Consider the following 24,164-nt stretch of genomic DNA (forward strand, 5'->3'; position numbering starts at 1 on the left):
TTACTAAGTACTAAAGATGCTTATCATGAAAAAGGTTTATATTCCTGAGATTACAGTAGTAGTAGATTGTGGTGAATTTGGAGAAGCCCCTTACTATATTAGCTGTTGAGGTACATACATTGTTCTTGTTTTATTGGTTTATTGCAAACAGCAGAAAGTTTGTAAATGTTACTAATAAACCAAATTTGGCAATGGGGGGGCTGAATAATTTGATTGCAATTGTATGTCCAATTCTGTAACCATAAAAAAGTGTATATTCTGTTTCACAATGTAACGCGTCTGATGTCCTACCCTGCTCTATGGTATTTTACGTTCGTGGCCCATAAAGCTTGTAGTTAGAAATAGACAACAACGTTTCTTGCACCTGGTATATGAACAGGTTGTACAAGATGTCCATTATGCTTAGCTTGAGCACTTGGTCATTGCCCTTCGTACGTTTCCATACAGAGAGAGATGGAAGAGGTTATGACTGTAGGATCAGACTGCACTTGGTTTGTTTGTAGTCTGTTACCATGGAGACACATGAGCCTGCATAGTAGCTGTGATTCCTGCCTCATTTTTTTTATGCTTTTTGAATAATAAAAAGTAAATGTGTTTGCAAAGGTCGAGCTTTTCATTCTCAACCAGAATTACTGTTTTGTTTTTTTGTTTTTTCTTTAATTGCTTTAGTCCAGTGAAATGCCCAAACTAACGGAACAACTGGCCGGACCGCTCCGACAAATGCAGGTAAACAATCAGGTCTAGAAGTTTTATAACCAAAGAAATTGCATAATGTCCGAAAATAGAAGAATCTTATTTCATAACGTTCAGCATAAAGCTGATGGCGGAGACACAATGTAACATGTAGCGTCCTGTCTGCAGCTTGTGTATGAGCTCAGCTTCTCTGTGTTCTGACTAATGACATTATTGTATCTTACGCCGAGTGCATAATATAGATCTGCAATTAGTAAAGCCTGTAACGGTGATTAATGGATTTAACCATCTGGACAGGAAACAGCCCGGAGGATTGCAAAAGTCTCGGCAGAAGCCAAGTTAGAAATCGATGAAGAGACGTATCTAGGTTCTTTCCGTCCCAACCTCATGGATGTTGTCTACACATGGGCCAATGGGGCAACCTTTGCTCAGATTTGTAAAATGACAGATGTTTTTGAAGGTAAGATGACCTGTACTACTACTGATCTGACGTCTACAGGGTATACCTGCCGGAAACTGACTTCATACTATGTAATCAGGTTTAAGCATCAGTAATACGACTGCTAAACCGAGATCATCCTCTGTTCTAGTGAAGAGACCCCCAGTGTTTCCTGTATGAGGGTCTTTAAACATCTTTAAACATTACACAAGATCTACTAATGTATGAAAGTAGTAGAGGATTATACCAGTCTGAATTATCACTTATCCACTGGATCATGGATAATTGTTAGGATGGTGAAGGTCCTGGGTCTCGCCTTTTCCGGTTTTGTTTTTGTTGCAATACCGCAAAAAGAAATAATAAAATGGAGATGCAGGTCACATGCACAATCGGCTGCTACATTCAAAGTTAGTGGTACCGTTACTGCCACCCTAGTCCCCTGTATAGATGATCGCTGAGGCCAACGTAACAACTATCCAGTGGATAGGTGATCATTTGTATTGACCAGAATGTGCTTTTAAAAGTTAAAGGGAATGTTTCACCAGATATACAGACCCTGATTCCAGAGATGTGTCACTTACTGAGCTGCTTGCTGCTGTTTTGATAAAATCACTTTTATCTTGCAGAGCCACCAGTTCTCCGAATGCTGAGCTCTGGATAACCTTGCCAACACCAATGATTGGCAGCTTTCTGTGTACACTCTGCATAGGCAGAAAGCTGCCAATCAATGATGGGAGCGGGGTTATACAGAGCTCATGAATATGGAGGACTCATTGGCAGCAGGTTTACTAGTCTGTAGTGATAATCTCCTGCTGATATAACAGTGATTTTATTAAAACAGCAGCCCAGTAAGTGACATATTGCTGTCTCTACAGTATGCTGTTCTCAGATTAGGTGGCAGAAATCTGGTGACAAATTCCCTTGTAAGATTTCTGTGTTGTGGTGGACATTGGGCTGTATTTCATATTTGTTAGTAAAACTAGCCAAGCAGTTCAATACAAATCAATGAGTTTATCAATACCCCCATTCACTGTGTGGATTTTCAATCCACAGTACGTCCATTATATTTCTGTCAAATTATGGATTTTTAGCAAACAGAGTGGTATCACAATACCTGTCAGCATGCCGAGGCCAGTAACGTCACTCTAGGGGGCGGCGCTGGTCTCTGCCCACCGGGTATTCTGACAACGCGCTCTGTTGCTGGCTTGTTACTGCTAATCTAAGCCGGCAACAAAGCGCTCTGCTGTAATTGTGCACATCGCACAGAGCAGGGACTAGCCCAGCCCCTGAAACTAGCGTTACGGATGTCTCCTAGTTTTAGGGCAGGGGCTGCAGCCGTGACCGCAGCCTGTGCCCCCTGATGACTCTTCGTTTGAGTTTCTCTGCGTGCGCTGGGGAAGAATCATCAGAAATGAAGTAGGGGAGAAAAATAGAAAAGCAGTTATATAGTGTAGTGAGGAAACGGTTTTTAATGCTAGTATATTAGAAAATACAGTACTGTAGTTTAGATTATGGCACTAAATAGATGGGGATTTAGAATGAAAATTACTTTGCCTTCATTATTCTATTTGCGCTTATTTTTTTTAAAAGGAGTGTTCCGAAGGCGATGATTGATCGGGGCCATAGTCTTTTAATAATTGCAACAAGCAAATTTCCCAAAACTGTTTTAAGTACTTTTATATTTTTCCTGATCATAAGTGACTCCCACGGCTCTGGGGAGTTCATCGCCCTTCTGTGGATACACATCACTGCCGGCTTCTGAGCTGACTCCTGTACTTGATGTATGAAGGCCCCTTCCAGCTTATTCTCAGTGAGACCTCTTTGTGCTGTAATGACTCTTACAGTAGTCGGAAGGAATCCGTGCGCTCGACGCGTCCCCCATATTGTGCAGCCACTGACATCGTTCTTCACAACATCGATTTTATCTGCTGAGAAACCAAAACTTGTGCCTTATAGACAGAATGGGAGAAGGGTTATCTTTAGAAACATTTTCTAGAAAGGTCTCTGTTTCAGTAAAGATTGAAGCGATTATTTAATTTATTGGTTGGTGGATCTTCTCAATTTTCCGGGCCACGTGCTGAAATCTGGGGCTTGTCTTCTAGGTAGTATTATTCGTTGTATGAGGCGTCTGGAAGAATTGCTGCGTCAGATGTGTCAGGCTGCCAAAGCCATCGGAAATACAGAACTGGAGAACAAGTTTGCAGAAGGTAAGTGTCCACACCGAAATACTGTCATTGAGGATTATTCCCATCTTCATAAATGGAAATTGCTGGGTAGTGCTTGTAAATACCAGCACCAAGCAATTTACTGCTTTATTAAAATTTGCAGCCATTCTTAAGATATTAAAACTTTTCTTTACAGCTTGTTGCTTATGAGACCGACCACCGCTGCAGTCTAAATTGTAACTGCACTGAAGCTGGTCGGGATTAGTAGGTTACACCGCGCTCCAGCCTCCAACAGTGCTTACATGTTCAGCAGAAAAGAGCTTGTGAACACCAAGCAGAACATGCTTAGTGTTCACAAGCTCTTTTCTGTTGAACAGCGGTGGTCGGGCTCCAAGGCAACCAGCTGTTAACAAATGAAAAGCTTTAATATCTCAAGGATGGCTTCAAATTTTAATGAGCAGCAAATTGCAAAAGCGTTTGTTTTTACAAGCACCATCCAAAAATACCCATTTATGAAGACTGGAATAAACCTTTGATAAGACATCGGTAGAATTGAACTCGTGTGCAGAAAGGCTTTTTCACTAGGAAAGATTGTCTGACCTCGAAGGTTTCTGTGTGTTCCTTTATGTGAGCCACAGATGTACAATGTGAGCATCTCATTAGAAATGGAAGAACAAAGCAGGACCTGTGACCTCGCTGAATGGGAGACACAGCACAGTCCGGGACTTCACTCATGGACTAGAATAACAGAGCTGGGGCCACCGCAGAGCACCGCTGGCGTCCTGCGGAGAGCACTGCAGGCTCAGAACATTCATGTGTATTACATTACTCCATCCCCGTCAGAAACCCATCCCTGTAGTGTAGTTATCATTCTAGCTTGATGTGAATGGTAAAGACATCAGTGTACTACCCTATTACATGACTAGATTAAGGCTGGAGGGCTACTCGTAGTAATGATTAGATAATGTGGTCATGTTACTTGCTGGGACGTGATCATGACCCAACGATCAATCACAAAGCATCCAAACCTGCTGAATTTTATTTGTGAACTTAAAATCACAAGTGACTTTTTCAGCATTGAACTCCATGTACATTTTCAGGTGCCACTCCATCTGTAAAATACCAGGGGTTCTTGTTCGTTGTAATATTTCAGCATTTTTGTTTCTTGTGGTATTTGTTGCTATCTTTGGGGGGCAAATTCTTCAAAATAACGCTTTGGGTTTATGAATTTTGCACAAAATCAAAGCTGTTCTTTTTGTCTCATTCTTTTGCACCTTTTTAGAGCAAAGATTCACACTAATGACTAAAATTAGAAACATTATGGGCTCTAGTGGGATACTGGAGTACAACTGGACCAAAAGGTTACATATCAACTTAAGGGGGTGTTTTCATGTTCTTAAATAGTTTTAGTAAGTTAGAAAAAGCAAGTCGATTTGCAACCTTGCTTATTCTCATGCCGTCTATCTGCTTTCATTCTCCTGCTGTGAGTGTTTTTATCTTGCATAGTGTACAGCTAGTTTACAAAGAGCCTAGTGATCACCATAGTTAAACTCCAGGAGAGGAATTTGCTCTCTTCAGCCCATTATCCCATTGATTGCTATACAGCAGTTAGCTGCTCATCTCCATCCCTGTTAGTTTATGAGCTATCAACCCTGTAAAATCTAAATTCCCCCACCATCAACAGCTTCAGGGGTATTTCTCCGAATAACTGCTCTCACTGTCAATAACTGCTCTCACTGTCGGGAGCTGTGTGCTTCTTCAAAGTGCCTGTTATCTCTATATATAAATCTAGTGATAACATTGTAGACTCAGAACAAGTACTGACAGACCATTAATCTGTAATTGTGATATTCAGACCCTGGATCAGATCTGCCCCCACTCCCAAACAACCAGCAAGTAAGTAGACTATCGAGATCTGAGCTGCTCAAGAGGGAACTTGAGAATTTCCCTTAAAAAATAAAAAACCTGTACGTTCAATAATAAGGCTCAAACATGAGTGAATCGTTTTTACTCTAACAAAAAAGTGCAAATAGTGACTAACCGAGGTCTTAATTTTATCCTGCTTCAAAATCAATGGCTGTCAAAAATGCGTTCAATTAGTTGCAGCAACTTTGTCAAAAACCAAATGGCCAGAATGAATGAACCATTTCAGGAAGGTGCTTAATTTTATACACCACTGTTAATGAAATTAGACTCCGTATGAATAGTAATGTATAAGATTAGGAAATAGAATATCTGCTTGAATCCCCTCCTTATAAATGAAATGTTGTTTTGCCGCTCTACCAGCCGTGCAGCTCACAGACAAGCGTGTCTGCTTTATCTGGTATCTATCAAAAATAATGCTTGGCGAATAGAAAATTAAATGATGCAGTACTTTGTATGGATGAGTAGTCATGCAGAGTACTTATGAACAGATTAATTTATTGCGTATCTATCCCTTCTCCAAAATACTTAAGACTGATTTTGTTGTTTTCCTCCAAAACAAGTTCGAGATGTTCAAAGACAGTTTAATACGTCCAGCGGCTGTACGGATTAGCGTTGAGCAGAGAGATTTTTTGCCTCCAAAGTTCGGGTCCCCATTAATTTCTATGGGGTTCAAGTTCGGGTACAGTTCTGCTACTCTAGCCGAACTTTGGACTGCAGTTCGGTCGAACCTGAACTTCTACGGGTCTGCTCATCTCTAGTCCTGACTCTCCTGTAAATTACTATGGTGTCTCTCGGTGGATAATTCCTCTTTATAAGCATTTTGCCAGGATTATAGGAGCTGGAATTTCCTTTCTCTCACTTCCCAACGTGCATTTCTGTTGCAATTAGCCAATGATTTGCTTACCCTGAACTGAAAGCCTGCCTCAGTGATGCCTGTATGCAATTTGGCAGACAGAAGCAGAGAGATGGATTAGATGATGTAGGTATGGGTTCATCTCATCCTTTTTCCCCCGATTTTGACTTGTGTTTTTGGTATACAGGCTATTGGATGTAATCGTCCAGATAATATGCAGTGAAATGGCACCAAATGGGAAAGATTGGCCCTGAGGACTCGTGAGCATACATGCACGTCTGTGGGAAAGTCAGAACAGATAAATGTTGGCTGAACGACCCATGTCTGCCTTGCAGACCAGACAGTGCACGCTGAGAATGAGCGATCTGTACCGTTTGTTCTAGGTCGTGCAGACAGGATAGCAATGAAACCATTTGCATTGTAAAGTTGTAAGAGCTGAAACAGTGGAGACAATTTCTATTATGGCTGAAAACCCCCGCCAACTTAAGAATGAGTTGTAATTGCTGGGTGTAGCCGTCAGACCTCACATCTTGTGTACTCCAAAGAGTTATTTCCAAAATATAATTACCAGACTCTTCTTACGACTCCAGCTTCTCTTTGTGGGGGTGAGAACGTGGATTCCTTTGACAGTTTTAAGAATATTGTGTCAATTTAGAGCTTTCCGGGGGAAGACTTTTGTCTGTTCCTTTTATTCGAAGCGACGGTCATTAATGCGATTGTTCTTCTCTTTTAGGAATTACAAAGATCAAAAGGGACATTGTGTTTGCTGCCAGCCTGTACCTATAGTGGAGCGGATCCCAGGACGTTTGGGTATGGATGCCGTTTGCATCTGGAGCGCGAGCTCCTTGGACAACAGAGTTACCATGGGCCAGATGTTTGCTATAAACCTTTTTTTAATGTTTTTGTGTTATACGTTTGCAACGTTCGAGCAAAGCAATATAATACAAGTTTGTACATACTGTTTCCACACTATTTTAATTAAAAAAAAAAAAATGTACAATTTCAATACCACATTCTCTCATTTGTATAGGCGATAAGGCACTGTGCAGACTAGTGTCTTCATATCTGAGCCACTACGGACCCCATTAACTTATATTGGGGGTCTGCTGGGTTTCCATCTGGTATTCTAGAAATATTGGAACCCCTAAGGGAAAGCCACCAGTCTGAACAGAGCCTTTAAAAAGATATGGGTTATAGAAAGTTATAAAAACAGAGCTGCTTTCTCAAAGAAACAACACCATACCTGGTATTACATTAAGTGAATGAGGGTGAGCTGCAATACCGCAGACAACCTCTAGGGCACTTTATTTTATTTTATTTCTTTTTTGAAAAGCAGCCATGTTTTTTTAATCTTTTTTTTTTAAAAAACCTTTAAAACCATTTATATTTAAAGCTATAACATATACATAAAAGGTGTTCTCTTTATAACTATATACAAAGTGGGCATCCAACAGGAATAGCAGCAGCTGTCCATTGCACACGTTGCTTTACATTAGGGTTCGGCAGCCTCTTTGTAATCCTTGTTCAGACATGAGAATGCAGCATTTTCATGGCGATCCCCGATACTGCTGCGTTCTCAGATCCGTGTAGGCCCCAAATTGGCTGCTTGAGTGGTACATACAACACGGGTGCAATTTAAAGGCTTAAGTGCTAGAGTGCCATGCAGGATTAGCCTCTCCAGCATTAACAGGGTTAAAGGCTAATTAACACGGATTAAGAGATTAAACTCTTAATTCGGTGAGGAGAGGAAAAAAAAAGCAGTATATAATTTTTATTCTGGACATTAGAGTGGCTTTCATGGCTGGTGACTGTTGCCGTAGTGGTTCCCATTGGTAGATGTCTCATGCAGAGTCGTATGCGAATCTTCTTCTTTCTGATTGAATCCACTTTTTTGTATTTTGAAAAAATCTGAGACGTAAACGACCTGCAAAGTAAAGATATAAAAGTGAAGACGCAGCCGCACGGGGTAACTTTCATATAGGTTGCAATTAAAGCAGCAGGCGCAGTAACTACCAGCAAGAAATCCTCTGTAATTATCCCTCTATTGTCTGGGTCATTTTGATCAATGAGCCATTATGGCCACAGACAGCCCTTGTCAACTCCAGCAGTCGCTGAGAAGATGAGGCTGCACTGGGCCGTAAGACACTCCTTACCAGATATGTATTCATGTAAAAGGAGAAAACTCAGTTTGGTTACTAAATTAAATAAGATTCCAAGGAAAGGGCACAGTGCCATCAAAATACATGAAGCCCCCGATTTATCATTTGCGGGGTATTTAAACGGGTATTCCCATCTCCAAGATCCTATCCCAATATGTAATAGGTGTTCATAATAATATTAGCAAATCCCTAATAGTAGTAGTTCTGATAACCTATGTTGCTTACTTCATGTGCAGGGCATTGCAGTAGCTTTAGGTATCCATGGTTACGACCACTAGCAACTAACTGTCAGTGTATGAGTGGTCATAACCATGGATACCTAAGTGACTGCAATGCCCTGCACATAGGGTAAGCGATGTAGTGAATCAGAAGAACTATACTACATTTCTACCTGGAGGTATTTGCTATTATTATTACACCTACTACATATAAGGATAGGATCTTGGAGATGGGAATACCACTTTAAGTCACATTCCTTTTTCTGTCTTACGGTATTTGTTGCCGTTTTTTGGAGGCAAATGGTTCAAAATGGCACGTGCGACTCATGAATTTGCGACTCTCGAATTCTTTTTGTGATTGTTGACTTGCGCCAAAATTGCATACTTGAAAATACACCAGGTGGGGACTGTATAGAAGTTGCACCAAATTTTGCGACTCCTTAAAAAGTCGCAAGTGATGAATTGGGCTAAAAATATCTGGAAGTGCTAGACTATGCCCACAAAGCAAAAAACAAAAACATACAGGCGATCACATGGAAAATAGACTTCAAAAAAGGTGCAAATACAATAATTAATTGGATGCAAAAAAAAAAATAATTCATGAATAAGATGATGAATGATGAATTGGTGCCAAAGTGTGAGATCTGGAGGAGGGTCTTTACAATGGATTGCGCTATATCAATGGCTTTATGTACGAGCAGTGGGGCCATAATATATATTTAGGGGCCCAGTTCAGCAGTTTGTGAAATACTTGGTTGCACTCAGAAAACTGGGTAAAAACGGCCAAAGTTGCACATTTTTGCGTCTTTGTGAAAAGTGAGTTTAACAGAGCATGTTTTGACCAATAAATTATAATTTATGCCGCAAAGGGGGCTTAAATTAAAGCAGAAACATTACCCAATTACTGACTAAAAAGTGTCTCTAGCACACGGCAGCTGAAGGACGCCCTCCTGACGGGAGTCTGCTGGAGTAGGATGTCCTAACACTGCATTGTGAGTAATCTCTGTCAACTGTCCTCTTACTGTTACCATCAGATCAAGTCATTGCTCATACAGACGTCCGTGGATTTAGGTCCAATCTCGGGCCACAGTGCACAGACTGCCCGCAGCTCTCCTTCATATATTTCTATTACGCTGTCCTGCTCTGCTTGGGAGACCCACGTCCAGTCCGTGCTCGAACCGATTAGCACAGACGTCTGCATGAGCCCTAAGCCCGAGTCTACTCCTCGTCAGCATTCATGAGATTCTATATTAACCTGTACATGACATGACACTACAGCAGCTAATCGCAGCATGGAGGGCACTTTACCACTGTAGTCTCGTGTGGAGCACAACACATCATTGCTGCAGACTGGTAAACAAATCCTGATGGTTGACCATTGAAGTGTTAATGTTTTATATTGGATCCAGTTGGATAAACACGTAAGTGGGCTGCGCTGCTGAAGTGAATCAATTCTTCAGAGATGATGATGATGAAAAAGGCTTTTTATTAACAACGCGTATCAACGCCGTACTGGCGTCTTTTTCAAGTAAAAAAAAACAAATTGAAACGAGTTGTTAATAAAAAAGCCTTTTTCATCATCATCATCATCTCTGAAGAATTGATTCACTTCAGCAGCGCAGCCCACCTACGTGTTTATCCAACTGGATCCAATATCTCCTGGAGGATTCATCTTCCAGTCACGGGGCAGCAGCAGCTGGTTTTCTTCATGCCTTCATAGGAGTTGTGCCTGGCACAACTCCATCAGGTGAGTGTAACCAGCACCCTCCTACTCTCCCCCCATAGGGTATCACCCTATTGTGCGCTCTGTTTCCCACATTTAGATCTACATATAATGTTTTATAGTAACATACCAAATCTGTCCTGCTGTGACCTCTGCAAGGCACGACTATCTGACCTGATATTGTCTAGTTGTTAGGGTATTTTTTTTGGAGGGGGCACTGCTGCTATCTTACAGTCCTATAAACATGTCCCATTAGCAGAAAATCCTAAGGACTTACAAAGTAGACAATCGTGGTTGTGTGTCCAGTGGAACAATTGGTGCAGTAGTATGGCCGCCACGGTCAGACCCACACCAATCACACACACGTTATGAGAAGTATAGAGCCTTTGCAGTTTAAAGGTCTAAGGCAGATCTGGGCAAAGTGCAGCCCATGGGCCACATCCGAACCTCTGGCTAGTCCAGTCCAGTCCAGCCCGACACAGCCAAAGGGCTGAAAAAATGGCCTACGGGCCACACCATGCCCTCGCCCCCGCTGTCTGTCCACCACTATACGCATCTTCAGGATGCAGACAGCGGTGAATACATTGATGGAGGACAGAGCTGCTGGCTCCTTCTTCCACCAATCAGCGTGTAAGACGGCAGATGTGATGACATCATTTCATTGCGTCAGCTGTGCACTGTGGAGAGCAGAGCTCTGGGGAAACAGGAGCAAGGGGAGTATATTGTTTTTTTTTCATATGCATGTGATGTTTACATGTGTATACAGGAGGCTGGGTGGGGGACTCGCGCTGTGTATACAGGAGGCTGGGTGGGGGACTCGCGCTGTGTATACAGGAGGCTGGGTGGGGGACTCGCGCTGTGTATACAGGAGGCTGGGTGGGGGACTCGCGCTGTGTATACAGGAGGCTGGGTGGGGGACTCGCCCTGTGTATACAGGAGGCTGGGTGGGGGACTCGCGCTGTGTATACAGGAGGCTGGGTGGGGGATTCGCGCTGTGTATACAGGAGGCTGGGTGGGGGACTCGCGCTGTGTATACAGGAGGCTGGGTGGGGGACTCGCGCTGTGTATACAGGAGGCTGGGTGGGGGACTCGCGCTGTGTATACAGGAGGCTGGGTGGGGGACTCGCGCTGTGTATACAGGAGGCTGGGTGGGGGACTCGCGCTGTGTATACAGGAGGCTGGGTGGGGGACTTGCGCTGTGTATACAGGAGGCTGGGTGGGGGACTCGCGCTGTGTATACAGGAGGCTGGGTGGGGGACTCGCGCCGTGTATACAGGAGGCTGGGTGGGGGGCTAATGCTGATACAATTTATAGTAATATGAAATAATTATCATTCATTTGTTAATATTAATATTGAGTAGAATTAATTTCAGGCCTATTGGTTCTGCCGCCACAACAATCGGTCTCTCATGTGGCCTCTTGGGAGAACTAATTGCCCCCCACTGGTCTAAAGGCTAGAGAGCCCTGCAGGCTTTGCCTCTCCAGCACTAATAGGGTTAATGTTTAATTAACAGGACATAAGACTCTGGCTGTTTTATAGAAATGATATTTGGTTAAGAAACGAGAGTCTCTGGTGGTTTTACTTACAATAAGAACAGCAACAATGGCTCCTTGGATGAGTCCGGTCAGCACGTCGCTCCAGTGATGCTTATAGTCAGAGACTCTGGACAGGCCGACGTAGATGGACACAGCAACCAGAGCAAACTGAAGGGTGGGACGCAACAGCCGGGCCCAATGTCCTCTCATCCTGGCCTGAAGATACAGCTGGAAGGGGAAGGAAAAAAATCTCCTTTAACTGAATGTGGCGCAAACAGAAGGGCAGGTGAGAGGTTGTTTTATCGATTTTTTTAACCTGAGTTGCCTCAGCCTTAATCACGGCGTCTGCGGCATCCTGCAGTGCAGTACTATTGTCACCGGGTGTTGGTACATGGAGCTGCCTTTTTTTTTTTTTTTTCTGCAATTTTTTTTTTTTTTTTTTTAATTGTTTCTTTTTCGGTGAATTATTACAAATTTTACATTGCAGCAAATAGTTACAGGAATTTAAAACCCTGGAGCATCTCCATCTGTGCGGGGGCAACTATCCTGCAAAGGGTAAAAGGTGCTGCAAACACAAGCTGGATAGACCCGTTCAATGACTGTTGGCTTAATGCCATCCGGCATTCTGTCCCATATGTACATCCACGCCTCGTGTGATGGGAGCCTGAATAGAAATGCCTGTAACTGCCAGACATGTCTGGATAATAAAGATTGGGCACTGAAATTCAACATGCCTAATCCTGCTTTCCCCTGACATCAACCATTGGGAGAATGGTGATGTGTCTGGGCAGCTTTACCTGTTTATCTTCTCATGTCAGGAAATAGAAGAGCTTAGAGCCGCATTATAATTTTTAACAGCTTGGTTATGATTAAGGAACAGTATATACTCACACAGGATGTGTGAATGGGGCATTACATACTGGCTGGCCCCATGGGGCATTACATACTGCTGTATGTAACTTCACAGTGTCACTTCTGATCCAAACGTCACAGCGTCATAAGCAGGAGATACCGCAGCCGTCTGTGAATTACGGCCTTAAACTTAGTGACATGCGGATGTGTGAATGAGGCTTTATAGAATAATAGTTGGCAGGCAACAATATTGCTGCAGCGGCAGATACGGACTATAGTGCTCAATTGAGACGTAAGGAGATGGACTAGGACTGTTTCTTCGTATGTATGAAGGGGGGGGGGTCGTCTGTCACACGACTATTTTCAGATTCGCCCACTGCTGGTACTGAATTTAATCCATCTATTAAAATAATAATTCATAGCACATTAAATTTTCAGAAGTATCAGCAGAATAACCTGTGCCAGCACACAATCTCTGGGGAATACACAAAAATGGGGATTTTACTTATATTTCAATCTCGCCACAAGGAAAGTGAAGAAAGCTATCTTTAGTAAAGTGATCCAGTAATACTGTGGTGTGTGGTCGCATCCTACAGACGCTGCAAAGTCAAAGCCGAACATTTAATAAGCCCTGACAAAGTAATATTGGAAAGAAAATCTGATCATTGTAGACATTTGCCAGATCCCGTTATGTAACTGAACAAACTCCGGATACGTTTATCCTCTAATGTAGATGTGGCAGGTGAATGTCCAGCTCTACACATTATCTGACCATTGGCATGAGCACCCCTGTCCCTCCTACGGGATAAGGCCGCTATAATATGCAGAGTAGTTTTGTTGGGGTCCTCGCTCTGCAGAGCTGCTTTAACTGTCAGGTCTGTGACATGAAGGCAAAAATTAGGTTCATTTCTATAAATAAAAAAAAAAAAATCAAGATTGCAGAAAAACTATAGTGTAAGCAATTCTGTAAGAGTCTTCAAATGTCGTAGAATTTTTGCATAACATGAAATTACACAAAAATTTAGCTTTTGACCTTTCTGCCAAAATGAGCAGAGATGCGTAAGGGATGGGGCATAATAACCCACCCAACAAATGTATTAATAGTCCCTAACTGGAGTAACTTTTCTCGCGCGGCACATGCCACTGACAACATGCGCCTTATTCACTAAGCGGCGTGCCTTTTCATGAGCAGCTTGCAGGAATGAGACACACCAAATTAATTAAGACTGGTGTACTAAACGCAGGTCTTAACCACTGTATATAGATCCCAATTCATTATTTGGGTGGTGTAACTGCATCAATGTGTGCATCTTCTGGTATTGTGATATTTGGATACTGCAGGTCATTGTCTGGCAGTGTTGTGTTTGGATACTGCAGGTCATTGTCTGGTAGTGTTGTGTTTGGATCCTGCAGGTCATTGTCTGGTAGTGTTGTGTTTGGATCCTGCAGGTCATTGTCTGGTAGTGTTGTGTTTGGATCCTGCAGGTCATTGTCTGGTAGTGTTGTGTTTGGATCCTGCAGGTCACTGTCTGGCAGTGTTGTGTTTGGATCCTGCAGGTCACTGTCTGGCAGTGTTGTGTTTGGATACTGCAGGTCATTGTCTGGTAGTGTTGTGTTTGGATCCTGCAGGTCATTGTCTGGCAGTGTTGTGTTTGGATCCTGCAGGTCATTGTCTGGCAGTGTTGTGTTTGGATACTGCAGGTCATTGTCTGGCAGTGTTGTGTTTGGATCCTGCAGGTCATTGTCTGGCAGTGTTGTGTTTGGATCCTGCAGGTCATTGTCTGGCAGTGTTGTGTTTGGATCCTGCAGGTCATTGTCTGGCAGTGTTGTGTTTGGATCCTGCAGGTCATTGTCTGGCAGTGTTGTGTTTGGATCCTGCAGGTCATTGTCTGGCAGTGTTGTGTTTGGATACTGCAGGTCATTGTCTGGCAGTGTTGTGTTTGGATACTGCAGGTCATTGTCTGGCAGTGTTGTTTGGATACTGCAGGTCACTGTCTGGCAGTGTTGTGTTTGGATACTGCAGGTCACTGTCTGGCAGTGTTGTGTTTGGATCCTGCAGGTCACTGTCTGGCAGTGTTGTGTTTGGATCCTGCAGGTCACTGTCTGGCAGTGTTGTGTTTGGATACTGCAGGTCACTGTCTGGTAGTGTTGTGTTTGGATACTGCAGGTCACTGTCTGGTAGTGTTGTGTTTGGATACTGCAGGTCACTGTCTGGCAGTGTTGTGTTTGGATACTGCAGGTCACTGTCTGGCAGTGTTGTGTTTGGATACTGCAGGTCATTGTCTGGCAGTGTTGTGTTTGGATACTGCAGGTCACTGTCTGGTAGTGTTGTGTTTGGATACTGCAGGTCACTGTCTGGCAGTGTTGTGTTTGGATCCTGCAGGTCACTGTCTGGCAGTGTTGTGTTTGGATACTGCAGGTCACTGTCTGGCAGTGTTGTGTTTGGATACTGCAGGTCACTGTCTGGTAGTGTTGTGTTTGGATACTGCAGGTCACTGTCTGGTAGTGTTGTGTTTGGATACTGCAGGTCACTGTCTGGCAGTGTTGTGTTTGGATACTGCAGGTCATTGTCTGGTAGTGTTGTGTTTGGATCCTGCAGGTCATTGTCTGGCAGTGTTGTGTTTGGATACTGCAGGTCATTGTCTGGTAGTGTTGTGTTTGGATCCTGCAGGTCATTGTCTGGCAGTGTTGTGTTTGGATACTGCAGGTCATTGTCTGGTAGTGTTGTGTTTGGATACTGCAGGTCATTGTCTGGTAGTGTTGTGTTTGGATCCTGCAGGTCATTGTCTGGCAGTGTTGTGTTTGGATCCTGCAGGTCATTGTCTGGCAGTGTTGTGTTTTGATCCTGCAGGTCATTGTCTGGCAGTGTTGTGTTTGGATACTGCAGGTCATTGTCTGGCAGTGTTGTGTTTGGATACTGCAGGTCATTGTCTGGCAGTGTTGTGTTTGGATACTGCAGGTCACTGTCTGGCAGTGTTGTGTTTGGATACTGCAGGTCACTGTCTGGTAGTGTTGTGTTTGGATACTGCAGGTCACTGTCTGGCAGTGTTGTGTTTGGATACTGCAGGTCACTGTCTGGTAGTGTTGTGTTTGGATACTGCAGGTCACTGTCTGGTAGTGTTGTGTTTGGATACTGCAGGTCACTGTCTGGTAGTGTTGTGTTTGGATACTGCAGGTCACTGTCTGGTAGTGTTGTGTTTGGATCCTGCAGGTCACTGTCTGGCAGTGTTGTGTTTGGATCCTGCAGGTCATTGTCTGGCAGTGTTGTGTTTGGATCCTGCAGGTCATTGTCTGGCAGTGTTGTGTTTGGATCCTGCAGGTCATTGTCTGGCAGTGTTGTGTTTGGATCCTGCAGGTCATTGTCTGGCAGTGTTGTGTTTGGATCCTGCAGGTCATTGTCTGGCAGTGTTGTGTTTGGATCCTGCAGGTCACTGTCTGGCAGTGTTGTGTTTGGATACCGCAGGTCACTGTCTGGCAGTGTTGTGTTTGGATACCGCAGGTCACTGTCTGGCAGTGTTGTGTTTGGATACTGCAGGTCATTGTCTGGCAGTGTTGTGTTTGGATACTGCAGGTCATTGTCTGGTAGTGTTGTGTTTGGATACTGCAGGTCATTGTCTGGCAGTGTTGTGTTTGGATACTGCAGGTCATTGTCTGGCAGTGTTGTGTTTGGATACTGCAGGTCACTGTCTGGCAGTGTTGTGTTTGGATACTGCAGGTCACTGTCTGGCAGTGTTGTGTTTGGATACTGCAGGTCACTGTCTGGCAGTGTTGTGTTTGGATACTGCAGGTCATTGTCTGGTAGTGTTGTGTTTGGATACTGCAGGTCATTGTCTGGCAGTGTTGTGTTTGGATACTGCAGGTCATTGGTAGTGTTGTGTTTGGATACTGCAGGTCATTGTCTGGTAGTGTTGTTGTTTGGATACTGCAGGTCATTGTCTGGTAGTGTTGTGTTTGGATACTGCAGGTCATTGTCTGGTAGTGTTGTGTTTGGATACTGCAGGTCATTTTGCTCAGGAAGTTGAACAGTTCCTTGATCTGGAACTGCCTTTGAGACTTGGCCGGTCGTTCATCCTGCCAGGAGCCCGGGCAGTGATACAGATGAGGACAGACTCCAGCTGCCGGTATTCTGGTAGGGATAGACGGAGTGGTTGTGCTGTAACTCGACAAACTGCTTCTTCTGCAAAATTTTGTGCAAGTTTATAAATTTTGAAAAAAAAAGTGTCCGCCGTCACCACCCACTCCCTCTGCCTTATAGTGAGTCGCTTACAACCAGCTTGTGTAGCTAATTAATGCCCAATTTAATGTGCCCCATAATGTAACAGATGTATATAAAATGGCAAGGTGATAAATAACCTCAAATACTTACTGCTAGGAACAGCATACAGTACATGGAGAAAGAGGAATGGCCGGAATAAAAGGACAATCTGAAAGACACAAACAAAACGGCTTCATTAACAAACAATGAGGGATATAGTAGGAAAGGGGAGCATTTTTTTTTTTAAAAAAAAAGGTTTTTGCTTGTATATGGTCCAGTCCCTATTAATTTTTGAGGTAAGCCAAAAATATGGAAACTGCTGTTTAGAAATCTGGGTTGGAGGGGAGGGGTGACGCCTATGATGGCACTATAAAGCTTTTCTGAAAACAGGTTTCACTAAGAAATGTCTGATTGGAGTTTTACACCGTTGACTGGATAGAAATTTACAACTGCATCAGAAAATCCTCCATATAAATCAGGAATACAGACAGTTTCATGTCTGGATAGAGATGAGATAAATGAGCCTGAACCATCTTATTATTAAGATCATGGATTTACATCATTACAGCTTAGATGCATGTAAATGCTTCATATTTCCTTTTCAAGTAACAGAGCAACTTTTGCTTGGCACAGAAATTGCCTGCAGATCGGAGGGAGTCCGAATCCTGAGACCCCCTTCACCCCTGCACAGATCGTATAAAAGACCCCTGAGAAGTGCACAGCTAAGCACACATCAGGATATTCCTATTGTTTCTATTAAATCTGTGCTCCTGTCTAAGCATGAACAGCCTGAAGTATGGTGTGACAATACAGCTTTTAACCTTAATCAGCCAGACGATTAGATTTGTTAAGCCAAGAGAAATACACTTATCTTTGTGTTGACTTGTAAATGTATGTGTATTTCTGTGGTTGTTAAAGAAGGTCATACTATTTGTATAAAACTAAATGTTGACTTCTCTTCGTTAGGAATCAATTATGTTTATTTACAAGAGCCCCTGCAATACCAACTATGTAAATAGATTAGCTCAAACAATGAGACCTGAGCCCTGTGAGTAATGCCCTCCCTGACCCCTGACCTGTGAATGTTGACCTTACAGAGATGTAAATATAAAGAGGGATGTCTGTAGTGTTGCAGGGTGAAGCAAAATGACACACAGAGACTCTCAGACCATCAGCTTGGAAGAGTGGCTTTAACCAAAGAAAGACAGATTTAGATTCTACATGATTCCGTCCTAAGGGTATACACTGTGTGCAGAATTATTAGGTAAATGAGTATTTTGATCACATGATACTTTTTATACATGTTGTCCTACTCCAAGCTACATAGGCTTGAGAGCCAACTATCAATTAAGTAAATCTGGTGATGTGCATCTCTGTAATGAGGAAGGGTGTTGACTAATGACATCAACACCCTATATAAGGTGTGCTTAATTATTAGGCTACTTCCTTTCCTTTGGCAAAATGGGTCAGAAGAGAGATTTGACGGGCTCTGAAAAGTCCAAAATTGTGAGATGTCTTGCAGAGGGATGCAGCAGTCTTGAAATTTCCAAACTTTTGAAGCGTGATCACCAAACAATAAAGCGTTTCATGGCAAATAGCCAACAGGGTCGCAAGAAGCGTGTTGGCCAAAAAAGGCGCAAAATAACTGCCCATGAATTGAGGAAAACCAAGCGTGAAGCTGCCAAGATGCCATTCGCCACCAGTTTTGACATATTTCAGAGCTGCAACGTTACTGGAGTCTCAAAAAGCACAAGTTGTGCGATATTCAGGGACATGGCCAAGGTAAGGAAGGCTGAAAAACGACCACCTTTGAACAAGAAACATAAGATAAAACGTCAAGAATGGGCCAAGAAATATCTTAAGACTGATTTTTCAAAGGTTTTATGGACTGATGAAATGAGAGTGACTCTTGATGGGCCAGAGGCTGGATCAGTAAAGGGCAGAGAGCTCCACTCCGACGCCAGCACGGTGGAGGTGGGGTACTGGTATGGGCTGGTATCATCAAAGATGAACTTGTGGGACCTTTTCGGGTTGAGGATGGAGTGAAGCTCAACTCCCAGACCTACTGCCAGTTTCTGGAAGACAACTTCTTCAAGCAGTGGTACAAGAAGAAGTCGGTATCGTTCAAGAAAAACATGATTTTCATCCAGGACAATGCTCCATCACATGCATCCAACTACTCCACAGCGTGGCTGGCCAGTAAAGGTCTAAAAGAAGAAAAAATAATGACATGGCCCCCTTGTTCACCTGATCTGAACCCCATAGAGAACCTGTGCTCCATCATAAAATGTGAGATCTACAGGGAGGGAAAACCGTACACCTCTCGGGACAGTGTCTGGGAGGCTGTTGCACGCAATGTTGATCGGAAACAGATCAAGCAACTGACAGAATCTATGGATGGAAGGCTGTTGAGTGTCATCATAAAGAAAGGTGGCTATATTGATCACTAATTGTTTTGCTTTTTGCATGTCAGAAATGTTTATTTCTAAATTTTGTGCACTGATATTGGTTTACCTGGTGAAAATAAACAAGTGAGATGGGATTATATTTGGTTTTTATTAAGTTGCCTAATAATTCTGCACAGTAATAGTTACCTGCACAAACAGATATCCTCCTAAGATAGCCAAATCTAAAAAAAAAAACACTCCAACTTCCAAAAATATTAAGCTTGGATATTTGAGAGTCTTTTGGGTTGATTGAGAACATAGATGTTGATCAATAATAAAAAGTCCTCTAAAATACAACTTGCCTAATAATTCTACACACAGTGTATAGCACTGACTGGAAATATACGGATCAGCTCCATTGACCATCAGCGAGCCTATGGATTCATTTTGGGGAGACCAGGTTGGGATGATGAAGTCACCTGGCCCCATGGATATGTTGTTTGGGGTTGCCAGGTGGGACTCTCTGGTCTCCTGGAACCCATGGAGACATTCGGAGAAGCCAGATTGGGACCAGGCGGTCATCAGGCCACATGGAAACTCTAGGAGAGGCCAGGGTGGGACCCTCCGTTCTCCTGGCTTTGCACCTCGATGGACTGTCAGCGTCCTAAGCTTGCAACTACCTTCTCTCTGTGGTGGCCCACCAGAAGCGGGAAGGGGAAGGGGGGGTACTGGTTGATGTAGTTGGCCCTGGAAGTCTCCAAAGTCGCAGCTGTTCTATCCTAGGTGGGACAGCGGAAGGGTGAGGACTGTGTAATGTTGTACCATCTATGAGCATTTGCTGGGACTGTTCTATGTGTTTGTCAGTGTGGTGGTTCAATAAAGTACTGCCATGCTGTTTTGCCCTCACCCTGTGTTGTCTTAGTGTTACGCCCACGGAAGGCCCCGTGTCTTCACATATGGATTCAATAGAAAGCATAGAAATAGCCTTAAATCCGTAATCTGTATGGTCTCAGACTGTGGCAACAATGGAAATCCAAACTGTTATACCAGGAGATGAATCAAACTGAAGACGCAGCTCTGATACATCTGTACGTACAAAAACAATATGGCCGTCAGTGGCACATTGTAATGTCTATGCTCCAGTGTTTCTGAACGGTCAGTATGGTTTCTGCCAGTCAGAACACAACTCATAACGTTTAGTCTGACATGTTACAGCAGCTGCGCAATGCTTACAAGCCATGCGAATGTGCTGACTGATGTGCCGGTGCAATTATGTCACTGCAAAGAGTTTAAGCTTTCAGATACAAAGATATTGGCGCCAGTTGTTGTGTTAAAATACACTGAACTCCCACGCAAGATACCAATTAAGGACAAGAAAAGATGACTCTTGAAAAGAGACGTGTGGTCCAAAATAATGTCCTACCCCTTGCCCCTAATCTCTCATGCTCCAGGGTGGGGGTAAAGGCATGGCAAGTGACACTGTCATCTGGCTGCAGAAATCATTACCCCAAAGCCAGTAATATTCTAATACTAATCATAGACCTCCTAACAGGTGATTAATGGAGACCTGTAACTTCTACAGAATTCTATCTTTACCCCATGAAATGTTGTTGCTTTGTTGTTCCTCATAATAATTGAAATAATTGAGTGCATCAGTTCACATTATGACCCTGTCCAATCAGGGTTGACCATATCAAGCCGTGTTGGGACATAGAAATGCCTTACTTAGAACGTTGGTGTTTCCTTTCTTGTTGTAAGAAGAAAAACACTCCAGAATTGTCATTTTGGCAAACACAAGTATTAAGGCTTCTTGATGCAATTAATGATCTGATGAATGTAGCCCTCAAACTATTGTTACTGGTGCCCCGCCAGCTAGTACGTGGGTATGACTGGTCCTGGCCAGTGGTAGAAGTCAGTTATTAAATATTGGTTGGTTTTTGTAAATCTGGGTCATGCACTCTGTACAATTAGAATAAGCACAAACAAAGACTGACGGTGCTAGAAGCAGGTGTAGAATCTAAAAGTCCCTCTAGGGTGACAAAGGGGCTATCGACCTTATTGAAAATAAATAAATCTCTGGAGTAATAATGCACATAATTATTTTAATTGTATCAATGCAAATAAAACCATAACTCTGGTGTAATTTTCACACCTTTTTAGCCTCTTTCTTCCTCTGCCGTTTTGGTCTCTTTTCTTCCTCTCGGTGGGCGGCTGCTTGTCCAACGTGACCAAGAATCACCAGAATTCTGGACTGTGTAATACACTAATGCCTCCTTCAGACTGCCACAAATCTTGGTCTAATTACCTAAACTAACAGCACCAGAAACCCCTATGATGCAATAATTTCAGCTCATTAGGCCCCCAGTGAAAGCAGGAATTTCAGCTGCAATAGAGAGTGTGAATGAGGCTTTGGGATATGTACAGGGGGATGAGGAGAAGGTGCGGTAAAAGGGAACCTGTAACCAGTTTTGTCATATAACAACTATGACCTTATTCAGCGCCTGTGCTGCATTCCATAATTGCTTATACAACCTCCTGTATAGATTATTTCTATATATTTTACAAAAACACAAGTGAACACAATTCTTGGCGCCATTCTGGTAAAATAGGAAAAACCCGGAAACTGACATTCAGTAAATTTACAGTAAATGGAAAATTACTTTTATTATCTAATAAGAATCAGACGTTGCTTCTGAATTGTAGTTCAATAGGAAAAAAAAAACAACTACTAAAAATGGTCTGGACAACAATGATGGTTCCTTAACTTAAATGTTTTGTTGCACAACCTTTTGAGGCAAATATACAATTTCTATAACTCTCAATGAGACTTCTGCACCCGTCCACATGTATTTTGGCCGCTCTTCATGAGCAAACTGCTCCTCTGTCTGGAGAAGGCTCTCTCATACCTATCTGGAAATCCATTTGACGGTTTCTCTTCAAGTCGGTGAAGTGATAATAGGCGACCCTGCCCACATGGGGTTTATCCATCTCTGACAGAGGTCATCATCTCAATCAACAAAAAATTCTGTATGGTGCAACTACATGGACTGTACTGAAGTTATTCATCATGAAAGGGTTGGGGGAGGGGTAGCAAAGTGGTGAAGATGACCCAGTTACAGTGAAGAGGATCAGACTATTCATAATGGGTTTTTTTTGAGGGGAGGGTTCAGAGAATCTAGCAGGCAGAGATATTACTAACTGTTAATGCGAAGCTGCCCGGATACAACATAGCATAGGATTTATTAATGCGTAGAGGAATGATATGCAGAATTAAAACTAGGAATCTAGACAGGCTGAACTACATGGAAGTATATGAGCTATACAGGTGCATCTCATTAAATTAGAATATCATCAAAAAGTTAATTTATTTCAGTTCTTCAATACAAAAAGGGAAACTCATTATATAGAGTCATTACACACAGAGTGATCTATTTCAAGTGTTGATTTCTGTTAATGTTGATGATTATGGCTTACAGCCAATGAAAACACAAAAGTCATTATCTCAGTAAATTAGAATACTTTATAACAGCTTGAAAAATGTTTTTGCAATCTGAAATGTATGTTCAGTAAATGCACTTAATACTTGGTCGGGGCTCCTTTTGCATCAATTACTGCATCAATGCGGCGTGGCATGGAGGCGATCAGCCTGTGACACTGCTGAGGTGTTATGGAAGCCCAGGTTGCTTTGATAGCAGCCTTCAGCTCGTCTGCACTGTTGGGTCTGGGGTCTCTCATCTTCCTCTGGAAAATACCCCCATAGACTCTCTATGGGTTTAAGGTCAGGCAAGTTTGCTGGCCAATCAAGCACAGTGATACTGTTGTTTGTAAACCAGGTATTGGTGTAGAAGACATATTGATACTCATGCTAGAGCAACTCCATTTTGTCTGCTTGCTTTAAAATCATGTTATCACTCCTTGCATAACATACATTCTTTCTTTCTCTTCCCATAGAACTTCTCTCACACTAACTTTTTCTCAAGAGAACATTTTGTCAGACACTCTGTTATCTAACTTGTTTAGGCCAGGTTCGACCTTGTAAAATTTCCATAGTGCTTCAAACTAACAATGATAATATGACCATATATGTGTTTTCCGTAATAATTGTACTAACATCAGTTAGCCTATAGTATTGTAGTATGGCTGTAGAGTTAATTGGCTATTTGATATACTCAAAACAATATAAAATGCTAAGCAAAATAAACGGGATCAGAGATTCTTTGAGTCCTCCCAACACAGAACATTGTTTCCGTTTGGTCTTCTGTGGATTGCAATCAACATAATAACATAATAATTTGACACTCACTTGGTCAACCGTGAAGGGTTATTTCCCTCCCTTAACAGTTAGTACTTTTGGCAGTGTGGACAGGTGCCAAGTCCTGCTGGAGAATGACATTTCCATCTCCAAAAAGCTTGTCGGCAGAGGGAAGCATGAAGTGCTCTAAAATTTCCTGGTAGACGGCTGCGCTGACTTTGGTCTTGATAAAACACAGTGGACCTACACCAGCAGATGACATGGCTCCCCAAACCATCACTGATTGTGGAAACTTCACACTAGACCTCAAACAGCTTGGATTGTGGCCTCTCCACTCTTCCTCCAGACTTTGGGACCTCGATTTCCAAATGAAAATTGGAACTCTGGGAACTTGTGGAGTGTGTCAGCAGTCTTCCCCATGATTGTGGAGCCTACTGAAACAGACTAAGGGACCTTTTTAAATGCTTAGGAAGCCTTTGCAGGTCTTTTTTTGTTAATTATTTTAATTTACTGATATAATGACTTTTGTGTTTTCATTGGCTGTAAGCCATAATCATCAACATTAACAGAAATAAACACTTGAAATAGAGCACTCTGCTTGTAAGAACTCTCTATAATATATTGGTTTCACTTTTTGTATTGAAGAACTGAAATAAATGTAACTTTTTGATGATATTCAAATTTAGTGAGATGCACCTGTGTATAA

General features: G+C 42.7%; 2 protein-coding genes across 3 annotated transcripts in view; one reads left to right on the top strand and one right to left on the bottom strand.

The window, feature by feature from the left end:
- Window positions 1-7,999, top strand: part of MTREX (Mtr4 exosome RNA helicase) — a 75,970-nt gene extending 67,971 nt beyond the window's left edge. The window contains exons 24-27 of the mRNA XM_073680342.1: window positions 670-726; window positions 991-1,153; window positions 3,235-3,339; window positions 6,810-7,999. Of these exons, the coding sequence (XP_073536443.1) occupies window positions 670-726; window positions 991-1,153; window positions 3,235-3,339; window positions 6,810-6,862 (378 nt within the window). The 3' untranslated portion in view covers window positions 6,863-7,999. The remainder of the gene's footprint in view (window positions 1-669; window positions 727-990; window positions 1,154-3,234; window positions 3,340-6,809) is intronic.
- PLPP1 (phospholipid phosphatase 1) overlaps window positions 6,952-24,164 on the bottom strand; it is a 117,709-nt gene continuing 100,496 nt past the window's right edge. For both annotated transcript variants that reach the window (XM_073680343.1, XM_073680344.1), the window contains exons 4-6: window positions 16,931-16,988; window positions 11,764-11,940; window positions 6,952-8,000 (exon numbers count right to left, since the gene is read on the bottom strand). In XM_073680343.1, the coding sequence (XP_073536444.1) occupies window positions 7,872-8,000; window positions 11,764-11,940; window positions 16,931-16,988 (364 nt within the window). In that variant the 3' untranslated portion in view covers window positions 6,952-7,871. The remainder of the gene's footprint in view (window positions 8,001-11,763; window positions 11,941-16,930; window positions 16,989-24,164) is intronic.

The sequence above is a fragment of the Phyllobates terribilis genome, unplaced genomic scaffold (assembly GCF_046119375.1).
Source record: "Phyllobates terribilis strain yellow unplaced genomic scaffold, ASM4611937v1 Scaffold_1__5_contigs__length_1240528914, whole genome shotgun sequence".
In the NCBI taxonomy this organism is placed as follows: Eukaryota; Metazoa; Chordata; class Amphibia; order Anura; family Dendrobatidae; genus Phyllobates; species Phyllobates terribilis.